This window comes from Rutidosis leptorrhynchoides, chromosome 2 (assembly GCF_046630445.1).
Source record: "Rutidosis leptorrhynchoides isolate AG116_Rl617_1_P2 chromosome 2, CSIRO_AGI_Rlap_v1, whole genome shotgun sequence".
NCBI classification, from domain to species: domain Eukaryota; kingdom Viridiplantae; phylum Streptophyta; class Magnoliopsida; order Asterales; family Asteraceae; genus Rutidosis; species Rutidosis leptorrhynchoides.
In genome coordinates this window covers 390,840,233-390,853,379 of record NC_092334.1, presented here as the reverse complement: position 1 = coordinate 390,853,379, position 13,147 = coordinate 390,840,233, and the positions used below count along the sequence as shown (strand labels likewise).

Genomic DNA, 13,147 nt, shown 5'->3' with positions numbered 1-13,147 from the left:
CTCTTCATCGATGATTATTCTAGAAAGACGTGGGTTTATTTCATGCGTGAAAAATCAGAAGTCTTCACGATATTCAAGAAATTCAAGAATTACGTAGAAAAGACTAGTGGCCATTATATAAAAACACTAAGAAGTGATAGAGGAAAAGAATACACCTCTACACAATTTAATAAATTCTGTGAAGATGAAGGTGTTAAACGCCAACTCACTGTTGGTTATGCCCCTGAGCAAAATGGCGTCTCTGAACGCAAAAATAGAACTGTAATGGAAATGGCCAAAACAATGATACATGAAAAAGGCCTTCCAAACAGTTTTTGGGCTGAAGCTGTATACACGGCTGTATATATATTAAACCGTTGTCCAACGAAAGCAGTTGAAAACAAGACTCCAATTGAGGCATGGAGTGGAAGGAAACCGTCGGCAAAACATTTACGAGTATTTGAATCTATCTGCTACATTCATATTCCAAAGGAGAAACGTCACAAACTCCAAGAAAAATCAGAAAAAGGAATATTCTTGGGCTATAGCACACAATCAAAAGGATACCGAGTCTATAACCTGAAGACCAATAACATCGTGATTAGCAGAGACGTGGAGTTTGACGAAGACGCTTCTTGGAACTGGGAGGAAGACAAAGTTGAAAAGCAAACATATCTGCCGCGGATATCTATAGAAACTCCACCTCAACAACCAGTACAAATGGAGCAGTCTGAACAAGATGAAAGTACCGGAGAAACGAGCCCTGCTATGCCAACTTCTCCGTCGGTAACAATACCATTAGCGCAAGACGATTCAAGTCCAGAGTCAACACCTGGAAGAGTTAAAAAGTTAGCAGAGGTGTACGAGACTTGCAACTTCACAACTATAGAACCTGAAAGCTATGAAGTTGCATCGAAAGATGAAAAGTGGGTGGCTGCTATGAATGAAGAAATAAGAATGATTGAGAAAAACAACACATGGGAGTTAGTTGATCCTCCAGAAAATAAAGAAATCATTGGAGTTAAATGGGTTTACAAAACAAAGCTCAACCCTGACGGTTCTATACAAAAAACAAAGCAAGGCTAGTAGCTAAAGGCTACTCACAACAACAAGGAGTCGACTACAACGAAACTTTTGCACCAGTAGCTCGACTAGACACTATAAGAGCACTTGTGGCATTAGCAGCTCAACGAATGTGGAAGATTCACCAACTAGATGTAAAATCAGCCTTTCTAAATGGATTTCTCGAAGAAGAAATATACGTCGAGCAACCACAAGGGTTCATTCAGAAAGGAAAAGAAGACCAAGTCCTGAAGCTAAAGAAAGCTCTATATGGACTTAAACAAGCACCACGTGCTTGGTATAGCCGCATTGACAGCTACTTCACAAGTACAGGATTCAGGAGGAGTCAAAGTGAGCCCACACTCTATATCAAAACCCAAGGTAACTCTGACACTCTCATTATTTCCTTGTATGTTGATGATCTTATATATACGGGAAACAATGAGAGAATGTTACAAGATTTTAAGGAAGACATGATGAAAACGTTCGAGATGAGCGACCTTGGATTGATGCGCTATTTTCTTGGCATCGAAATCAGTCAAGAAAATGAAGGCATCTTCATTTGTCAAAAGAAATATACAGAAAATCTCCTGAAAAAGTTTAAGCTGACGCCACTAGTTGCCAATGAGAAGATGAGACAAGAAGATGGATCGGAGAAAGCAGACGCTTCAAGATTCAGAAGTCTCATCGGAAGTCTACTTTATCTGACAGCAACAAGACCAGATATTATGTACGCAACGAGTCTATTATCCAGGTACATGAAAAACCCTACTCAAATACATTACGGAGCTTCTAAAAGAATTTTAAGATACTTGCAAGGTACCATGGACTATGGAATATGGTACAAGCCCACTATAGACTCGAAGCTTCATGGATACACTGATAGTGATTGGGCCGGATCTGTGGATGACATGAGAAGTACTTCCGGATACGCATTCACACTTGGATCTGGTGTATTCTCATGGACATCAAAGAAACAAGAAACGGTGGCACAATCGTCAGCCGAAGCCGAGTACATCGCAGCCGCTAACTCAGCTAATCAAGCTAAATGGCTAAGAAGAATACTTGAAGACATGTGCGAAAAACAAGATGAAGCTACTCAAATATTATGCGACAACAAGTCTGCAATTGCAATGGCAAAGAATCCTGTGTTTCATGGAAGAACAAAACACATTGATATCAAATATCACTTCTTACGAGAAGTCACCGCTAAGAAAGAGATTGAATTAAAATACTGCAAGACTGAAGAGCAAATTGCAGACATATTCACCAAAGCACTCCCAAGATCAAAGTTCGAGTTCCTACGCAACATGCTCGGAGTAACATCGAAAAACATTAAGGAGGAGTGTTAAAATGTAATGTTTTTCTAGAATTGTCTAGATTAATTATAGATAGTAGATATTTAAGTATAGATATTTAGTAAGTGATAATATGTAGAAAACACTAGATTAGCTAGAAGATTCTAGCTTGATCATTAGCCAACTTAAGATGGCTATAAATAGACACCATGTATTGCAAAGTAGATGTACCAAATAATTTGAAGCAATAAAATCATTCCTTTAAAAACACTAAGTCTACATATCTTACAAAACATCCCCTCATTTATAATAGTTCAACCAATATCACCACTAATTTTATACATTCAAAACTAAACATCAATTATAATTAACAACAATTCTAACAATTGCCTACTGTAGCATGCAAATATGATCTAGCAGACTCATTATTTTCCTGTTCTTTATTAACCTCTTGAACATTAGTAGGTGAACTAGTCTTCATATGTGGCGAATCATTCTGGATATCAACCTTAGGGTTTTCTTTGACGTTCTGCAGCACTGGATTAGATTCATCCTCTGACGAATCAGAGTGTACACTTCCATCACGGTGTTCTTCTTGAGTTTTTAATTGATTATTATTGTGTATTTCCTTCTCAAGGTCTTCTATTAAAGGTAGACCCGTACAAGGATATAGTTTTCCTCTGATATTAACCTTTTGATTAACTTCTTGCCCCTTCCCTTCATCACTTTCATTCGTATTCTCGCTTGAATCGATACCAACAGTTCTGCTTCGTAAAACCCTAGATGCTGACGCTGAAACCTTTTTCGTCCCACCTGAGTTCTTACCCATGATCGGGGAAAGCATGAAACACAACCTCTAATCGGATATTGAAGTCAGATCGTAAAGAAATTATCGCTGTATTTTTTGCCCGAAAAAGTTGGAGCATTTAGGGTTTAGTAATTGTTTTTATCTTAAATGAAGCAGTTAGTGATTCAAAAAGGCGGAAATTAAAATCATTCATATTTAAGGCTGATTTTTCAAAGGCTTTTGACTCATTAAAATGGCAATTTCTATTTGACATCATTCGGTTAATGGGTTTCGAGTCAAAATGGGTTACATGGATTCACTCGTGTCTCAAGACGGCTTCTATTTCAGTGCTCGTAAATGGTTAACCAACTAAGATATTTAACTTAGAAAAGGGGGTACGACAGGGCGATCCACTATCGCCATTTCTTTTTATTTTGGCAAGTGAAGGGTTGAATTTACTTGTTAAGAACGCGGCTGCAGAAGGTCTGTTTGAGGGTATTTCTGTAGGTACGGAAAATATCCCTGTTACACATCTTCAGTACGCGGACGATACGGTGTTTATTGGAAAGTGGAGACGGCGAAATATCTTATATATAATGTTAATCCTTAAGAATTTCGAGAAGATTTCAGGTTTGCAAATCAATATTTCAAAGTGCTGTTTATATGGTGTCGGGATTTCGGGTACAGAATTGAAAAGAATGGCTGGAAAAATCGGGTGTAAACACGGTAATTTACCATTTGATTATCTTGGTCTCACGGTTGGCTCTAAGATGAACAAAGAAAATGATTGGCTCCCGGTAACTCATAAATTTGAAAAAAGACTTTCGGAATGGAAATCAAAAACGCTTTCATTTGGTGGGAGATTAACTATTATCAAATCGATTCTCTCGAGCTTACCGTTGTACTTCTTTTCGATCTTTCTCGCCCCTTCGTGTGTCATCAAATTGCTTGAAAGATTGCGCTGTAAGGTTTTTTGGGGTGGGATTGGGGATGTCTCTAAATTACATTGGGTTAAATGGGATGATATTTTAAAATCTTATGATTTGGGCGGGCTCGATATTGGGTCTCTAAATGCAAAAAATGTGGCACTTATTTGCAAATGGTGGTGGCGTTTTCTTAATGAGAATGACGCTCTTTGGGTCAAAATTGTCAAAAGCATTTATGGGCGGGATGGAGGGTTGGGAATTATCTCAAATAATCAGTGTAATTTTCGAGGTACACTCTGGAGTGCTATTGTGAAGACAGGTTCAAAAATATTGCATACGGATATCAATTTTCAAGGTTCGTTTGAGAAGAGGATCGGTACGGGCACGGATAATAAATTCTGGACGGAAAATTGGATCGGGTCTCAATGTTTCAAGGATATATTTCAAAGGCTTTACAGGTTAGAAATGGAGCAAAATTGTAATGTGTGTGATCGGGTTCAACGGGACGAAACGGGTTTAAGACTTACATGGAATTGGGTCAGAACTCCAAGTGGCAGAACTATGGATGAATTGGCTGTTATGATTGAGCAGATTACAAGGCATGTTAAATTCAGTAATGGGCAAGCGTCTGGATACTAGTGGTATTTTCTCTACAAAAACTATGTCGACTTTAATTGATAAAAATATTTTGGGTGAGTTTGTTGGTCATGGACAAACCATGATTAATAAGCTCATCCCAAAATCTATAGGTATCTTTGTTTGGCGAGTTATTCGGGGTAGGCTTCCGGTCCGTCTTGAGCTCGACAAAAGAGGTGTTGATCTCAATTCGGTTCGGTGCCTGGTTTGTGACAACGATTTGGAATCTATTGAACATATCTTACTTGGGTGCACTTTTGCGAATGAAGTTTGGTCTCGGGTGTGTCATTGGTGGTGCCGAAACACTCCTTTTATCCTCACTGATTTCCCTACAATTTTTAGCTTAGAAAACGGGAATAACTTGACGGTCCAAAGGAATATGGTGTGGCAAGCGGTCAGGTGGATTACCGGGTATCAAATTTGGAAAAATAGAAACGAGAAAGTTTTCAAGAACATCTCCAAATCTAGTGAGGAAATCTTCAATGAAATACAAGTTAAGAGTTTCGAATGGATCTCAAAAAGGGCAAAAACTTTCGGTAGCATGGCATCAGTGGCTAATAAATCTGATTTTTTACGGGGTCTCGGGGACGGCGAGAACTTGAATTGGCTAACATCTCTTAATTCTTAGTGATTTTCGTGTTTCCTAGTATTCTTGTAATGATTTTCGTGTAGCTTATTCTTGTGTATGTTTCGTTGTATTGGCTTGGCTTATACAAAGCTATGCCCATAATCAAATGTACAGTTCCATTCATTTTAATACAATTGCTTTTAAAAAAAAAACTGAATCATAATTTCGGAACCGAATCATAATTTCGGGTCATACTCCCACATGTACATAAATGCATGTGCATGAAATAAATTGTATAACTGTAGCGGTTATCCCAACTTAAGAGTATCATGAAACTCACTTAATTCTGTACTTATACACTCGAGACAAGACCAGGTATTCGTTAGAATTTCATTGCTCTACCGTTTAATAGATCTTTATCTTCGAAATCTTTTATCTTTTACATGTAATGTGGTGTAGGATATTTGGAAGAGGTTAAGGATTTGGGTCAATGTGGACTTCCCTGTACTTCTTGGCCATGTTGATAATTTGGTTGGAATCTATCTATATAGTCATATGAAGCTCTAAAATTATGATTTAATCATTAAGCTAATTACTTTTTAATTTTCATAATGATGATGTCATAATTATATATAAATTTAATTAAAAAAATAATAGAAAATCTTTTATAAAATGAAATACTAATCTCTCCTAAATTATAATTTTAATTTTCTAAAAAAAATTAAAAGGCAATGCGAAAATACATGTCTCTATATATTTGTAAAAACAACGACAAGTTTCTTAGTCAAACAAGTCATTAAAATAAATGACTTCAGCATTTACATTCACCTAATACCTAAAACATGTTATTAAATTATTTCGTTTAAACAAACTCGTGATTTCACGGGTCATTTTACTAGTGGTACATAAAAGAGAAAAAAAACCCCATAAAGTATTGGAAGAAGCCTATTAACATACTCACAAATTGATTGAATATAGAGAGGATACATTTTTTTTCCTCCGTGCTTTTAGGGTGATTCTAGGGCGACTTTTTGCCGCGACCTTTGACGATCATCCCTTAACTAGATTGTGTCCTTTATATTCATATTCTTCTTAATTTTTAGATCTGCTTTTACTTTTTTACTTTTATTAGAGTTTTAGTTAGCATTTTAGTTTCTAGTATTTATTTGCTAAAACTCAAAACACCTCATACCATTAATGAAATAAATAGTATAAATAGCTCTGTGAAATCGAACTTACTTGTGTTATCTACATATATTTAAAGTAGGATTATTTTCGTTAGATTCGACACCCACCAGTCAGCTAGTTTACTTCTCTCCATAATCAATGATCTTGGCTCGATCAATCAGCTAGTTTACTTCTCTCCATGATCAATGATCTTGGGTCGATCAATTTGGGTAACTCGCCTGATCTATGGCAGTGAAAGATTTCCTTTGATGGTCTCTTTTCTGTTAAATTAACTTGTCTTCACATTGATAATCACATGCTCCTATCCGTTGCCCCTATTTTTAACTGGTTAAAAGTTCTTCCTCAGAAGATCAATGTTTTTCCTTGCGGGCTTGGACTAGACATGCTTTTTACCCGGCTTAATATTTCTATCTGTGGCCTAGAGACCAAGTCTAATGAATGCCCTATTTATAACTTTGGCGTGGGGTGTTAATTAATAAGAATTAACAGATTATAAGAGTTTGTATTGATCAGTTTATATTCACCTATAGAAATAACAAGATTCGGATGGCCCGCGCGATGCGCTGGGCCTTTCGGGTTGCATACTCATGTTTAACGTAACGTTCTGTATTTATAGAATAAAAAACGCGTTGATGTGGGTGTGTTGTGGACGGAAGATAGCCCGAAAGATGTTTCCTTTTTCAAAAAACGACCGTTTCGCGTATAGAAAGTTGCATTATGTTCGTACAATTATTTCGAGTTGAACGGTGGAGGTTGAAAAATTTAACTCGAAGCGAGCAGGAAGATATGCTCGTTAAAAAATTGGGTGGAGTTTATTTTTGGTTTTTAGATAAGAATAACAATTTTACGTTTATATTATTGAGCTTGAATTGATACAATCTTGATTGATACTTATTTTGCTGGCTAAATGAGCTTATATGCTTGCTCTATACAACAGCTAATTCTACTTTGTTGTATGGCTCCATTACACTTTTGGAACCACTCCTACAATAATGGAAATATGCTGATTATAACCGTTGAGAATGGCTGAACTTGTAGTCTTGTGATCTTCCATAAAAGGAAATGATGAAGTTTCTCTATCTTCTGATCCTAAAGTCAACTTACCATAAAGGGTAAGTTAACTATTCTTGTTTCTGTACTCTAACACTCTCCCTCAAGTTGAATAGTGAGATTTTCGATATTCAACTTGCCAAGAACTTCGTTGAACAATCTCCCGTTGACTGATTTGGTGAGGATGTCAGCTAGCTGATCTTCGGATCTGATTGATGGAAGGGAAATGATTTAATCATCTAATTTTTGTCTAATAAAATGTCGATCAACTTCCATACGTTTGTTCGGTCATGTTGAACTGGATTTTCTGATATGGCAATGGCTGCTTCGTTATCACATAATATCTGAATGCTATCTTCTGGTGGAAATCCGATCTCTGTTAGAAGTTTTCGGGTCCACAATGCTTCTACAACTCCTTTGGCTATCCCTCTAAACTCTGATTCTGCACTTGATAGAGAAACAACCTTTTGTTTCTTGCTTTTCCATGCAACCAAATTACCTCCGACTACTGTAAAGAATCCGGATGTAGATCTTCTATCCCCTTTTTCTCCAGTCCAACTTGCATTTGTATATATTTGAGTTCTTAGATACCCATTTCTTTTGAAAACAACTCCATGATCCGCTGTTTTCTTCAAATATCTGATGATTCTCATTACGGCTTCCATATGGTGAACCTGTGGTTGATGCATGAATTGACTCACAACTCCAACTGCATGTGCTATATCAGGTCGAGTATGAGCAAGATAGATGAGTTTTCCCACCATCCTTTGGTATTGCCCTTTATCAGCAAGATCAGCTTCGTCTTTCATGTATAACTTTTGGTTTGGAATCAATAGAGTATCAGCTGGTTTGCAATCAATCATACCTGTTTCTGCAAGAAAATCAAGAACATACTTCTTTTGACAGATAAATATTCCCTGTTGGGATCATAATACCTCAATCCCCAAAAAATATTTAAGTCTACCCAAGTCTTTCATTTCAAATTCTTTAAATAAGTTCATTTTTAAGTTAGGAATTTTCTCTCTATCATTTCCTGTTATTATCATATCATCAACATAAATTATTAAGCATGTAATTAATTTTCCTCTTCGTTTAAAAAATAGAGTATGATCCGAGTTACTCTGTTTAAAATCATATTTTTTCATAAATAAGGTAAATCTCCCAAACCAAGCCCGTGGGGTTGTTTTAACCCATATAAAGATTTCTTAAGTCGACAAGCTTCCCCATTTTTGAAGTTTCCGGAGAATCCTGGAGGGGCTTCCATATAGACTTCTTCTTTTAGTTCACCATGTAGAAAGGCATTCTTCACATCAAATTGATGAAGTGGCCATTCTTCATTTGCAGCAACTGAGAAAAGAACCCTGATGGTATCAATCTTCGCAACTGGTGAGAATATAACAACCCGTCCTAATCCATCCTGATGAAGTCCATATCGATTATAAACGAATCACAATAGTTGATTACATCGCGAGGTATTTGACCTCTATATGATACATTTTACAAACATTGCATTCGTTTTTAAAAGATAAACTTTCTTTTCATCGAAAGTTGACATTATGCATACCATTTCATAATACATCCAACTATATTTGACTTAATAATAATCTTGATGAACTCAACGACTCGAATGCAACGTCTTTTGAAATATGTCATGAATGACTCCAAGTAATATCTCTAAAATGAGCAAATGCACAGCGGAAGATTTCTTTCGTACCTGAGAATAAACATGCTTTCAAGTGTCAACTAAAAGGTTGGTGAGTTCATTAGTTTAACATAAATAATCATTTCATAATTTTAATAGACCACAAGATTTCATTTTCAGTTCTCATAGCATAGAGACAAAAATATCATTCATATGGATTGAACACCTGGTAACCGACATTAACAAGATGCATATAAGAATATCCCCTATCATTCCGGGAAATCCTTCGGACATGATAAAAACGAATTCGAAGTACTAAAGCATCCGGTACTTTGGATTGGGTTAGTTAGGCCCAATAGATCTATCTTTAGGATTCGCGTCAATTAGTAGATCGGTTTACTAATTCTTAGGTTACCAAGCAAAAGGGGCATATTCGGCTTCGATCATTCAACCATATAATGTAGTTTCGATTACTTGTGTCTATTTCGTAAAACATTTATAAAAGCGCATGTATTCTCAGTCCCAAAAATATATATTGCAAAAGCATTTAAAAAGGGAGTAATGAAACTCACAGTACTGTATTTTGTAGTAAAATACATATGACGACATTGAACAATGCAGGGTTGGCCTCAGATTCACGAACCTATATCATACATATATGTATTAAAACATATACTCGTAATCGAATATATATATATATATATATATATATATATATATATATATATATATATATATATATATATATATATATATATATATATATATATATATAAGTTTATTAGTTATATCCTTTTTATATTGATAATATATATATATATATATATATATATATATATATATATATATATATATATATATTTCATATATTCATTTTGGTAAATAAAAATATTAATTTTCATTATGTTATATTTATTAAATATATTGTTAATTGTACATATATTATTTGTGTAATAATAATAATAGTAGTTATGATAATACCAAAATAATATTAATAGTGATAAAAATGATAATTATAATACCTAATATTACTAATAAGATAATAATGTTAATAATCTTTTTAATGATAATAATAATGATATTAATAATTATAATTATAAAAATATTAATTTTTACTGTTAATGATAGTTATAATACTGATAATAATTTTAACTATAAAGATAATAATTTTACTGCTAATCCAATTTAAGATAATGATACTACTAATGGTATAATAAATATGATACTCATGATTTTATTAATAATGATACTTACAATAATTTGGTTCATATTATTAACAATGATAATAATAATAATTATTATAAAAATGATAGTAATAATAATATTAATGATAATAATAATAAAATGTATTATTTTTTTATAGTAATAATAATAATAATAACAATATTTCTAATATTATCAATAATAATAATAATAATAATAATCATATTAATAAACGTAAAAAGATTACAACCTTTGAAGAAAGGAGCTCTAAAAATAAAACGCCACTGCCCGGGCTCGAACTCACAACCTCCCGCTAACACAAACACCCCCTAACCAACTGTTCTATTGCATAATTTCTGTAATATAACCATTCTAAATATATAACCCATATATTGAAGTCCATCTTCATAGGAGCCCAAGTTTTTAACGAGCCCAGTTATTTAAACCCTAAAGAAGCCCGATCCATGTAGTATAATTTGGCCCAAGTCTATATCCCAATTTAAAAGATGGACTAGTTCATCAGCATGTTACTAGTTAAATAAAAAAAAAACGCTGCTTGCTAGGATCGAACTCAGGACCATTTGATTAACAATCACGTCCCCAAACCAACTACACCAATCTATTTTTCTGTTTTATTTTATTTCCTATATATAATTAACCTGTAACTTTCTGTTTCATCATCTTCATCATTATAACCATTATCACCAACGCATCATCATCATCGTTACATCGAGCATTTTATAGTCATCATCATTAATCGAATCGTACTCATCATTATAATCATGTTCATAACCTCACCATCATCATTCCAATCGCAATTCATCCCATCATCATCACTCACGTACCTCGTATCACATCATCATCTTTATTTATGTATCATCATCATGTCATCGTGTATCATCTTCAACATCATCATCTTTATCTAATATTGAAATCATAATTATTCGATAATCGTATGATCATTATTGCTAGTCATAAAATTACGATTACCATTAATCGTCTTAAACAGAAAACGTAACATCTTTATTCCTAATTATCTATCTTTATCATAAACTTATAATCATCGTTTATATATATCATCATACCATAATTCATACGTGAAGCCTCATAATCCCTTTCATTATCATTTATCACCATTGACGTCTTCATCGATTATCACTATTATTTTTGGACCAAATCATCACGACATCAACAACATCTTCTATCATCTTGCTCACGTGTCGTCCATCTTCATCATCAACCTTACCCATTGATCATAACCCTCTTCATCAAGCTTCGTTATCCTCACCATTACCCCATATATACTACCATCATCATCATCGTTGGATAAAAAAAATGTAAAACAGCGAGCAGCAGTAATCCTGGAACAACAGTCGAATAGCGATGTCCTTGGGTTTCACAAAGAAGAATGGAAGAGAGAGAGAGAGATAAAAGAGAGAGTGGCGGTTTAGTTCAACGGAGGTGGTGGTTCAAGATGTGATCTTCGAAGGAGATGGAGGTCTTTAATGGTGATGGGTTTGGTGGTTTTGTGGTGGCGGTGGTGTGGAGTGTTAGTGATCTAAAGTGGGTTTCATTGGATTTGTTTGGACAGAAATTGTGAGAAGGAGACGAAGAGAGAGAGAGAGAGAGAGAGATGGGATATCGGGGATTGTGAAGGAGATGATGGCGACATGGTGGCAGGCGGTGGTCGACGGTGGTGGCAGTGAGGTGGTTAATCGATGGTTGCCAAAGCATGGGTGGAAGGTGTGTGTTTTTCTAACTCATATGTATGTATTAAAATAGATATATAATAAACACAGTAATTTTCACTCATAATTCAAATGATCACAGGCATAATAAACTATTAGCCTGCCGACGGTTTACACGGAGTATAACATCGTGTCCATTGCTAAACAGTTAACGTATAAAAATGCTCCTAAAAATCCCAAATTCTTAGATTAAATATATTTAATTATTTCACTCATTAGCTGTATGAAACCTGATCAAAAAGGTTCTATAATTATTTATTTTCTGTTCCAATTATTATGTACGGAGTACAAAAACTTAGGTTGAAAAGGTAAAAAAAAAATATTTATCAAAACTATTATCTTTTTAATCAAATTATGTACCAATTTTTTATTTTAAAACTTCATATATATATATATATATATATATATATATATATATATATATATATATATATATATATATATATATATATATATATATATATATATATATATATATATATATATATATATATATATATATTAGACCTATTTTAAAAATAATTAAACGTCAACCGAAAGTTATAGATATTTACAATTTAAGTTCAAAATTAATTATATTTAATATACACTATGTATATATATAAACAGTTTTAAATAACAAAATTTACTATGCAAATAAATATATATTAAATAATAGATTAAATATAACAATATATATATATATATATATATATATATATATATATATATATATATATATATACAAGTAATATACATATATTATATATAAAATAATAGTTTTTATTACAATGTATTTTATTTTACATATTTATTTATAATAATAAATATATTTAATAGTTTATTAATGTTCATGTTATTATATATATATATATATATATATATATATATATATATATATATATATATATATATATATATATATATATATATATATATATATATATATATATATATATATACATATATTTATATATACACATATTTACACATATCCATATATTTACAAACAATGGTTCGTGAATCATCGGGAACAGTCAAAAGGTAATTGATTATATAAACACAACATTACAGACTTTGC

The 13,147-nt window shown here is 33.4% G+C and overlaps 1 protein-coding gene across 1 annotated transcript; it reads left to right on the top strand.

Moving 5' to 3' along the window:
- Nucleotides 1-4,713: 4,713 nt before the first annotated feature.
- On the top strand, nt 4,714-5,316 carry LOC139889058 (uncharacterized). The gene has a single exon (XM_071872032.1). It carries the CDS (start codon nt 4,714-4,716, stop codon nt 5,314-5,316), a length of 603 nt encoding a protein of 200 aa, XP_071728133.1.
- The last annotated feature ends 7,831 nt before the right edge of the window (nt 5,317-13,147 follow it).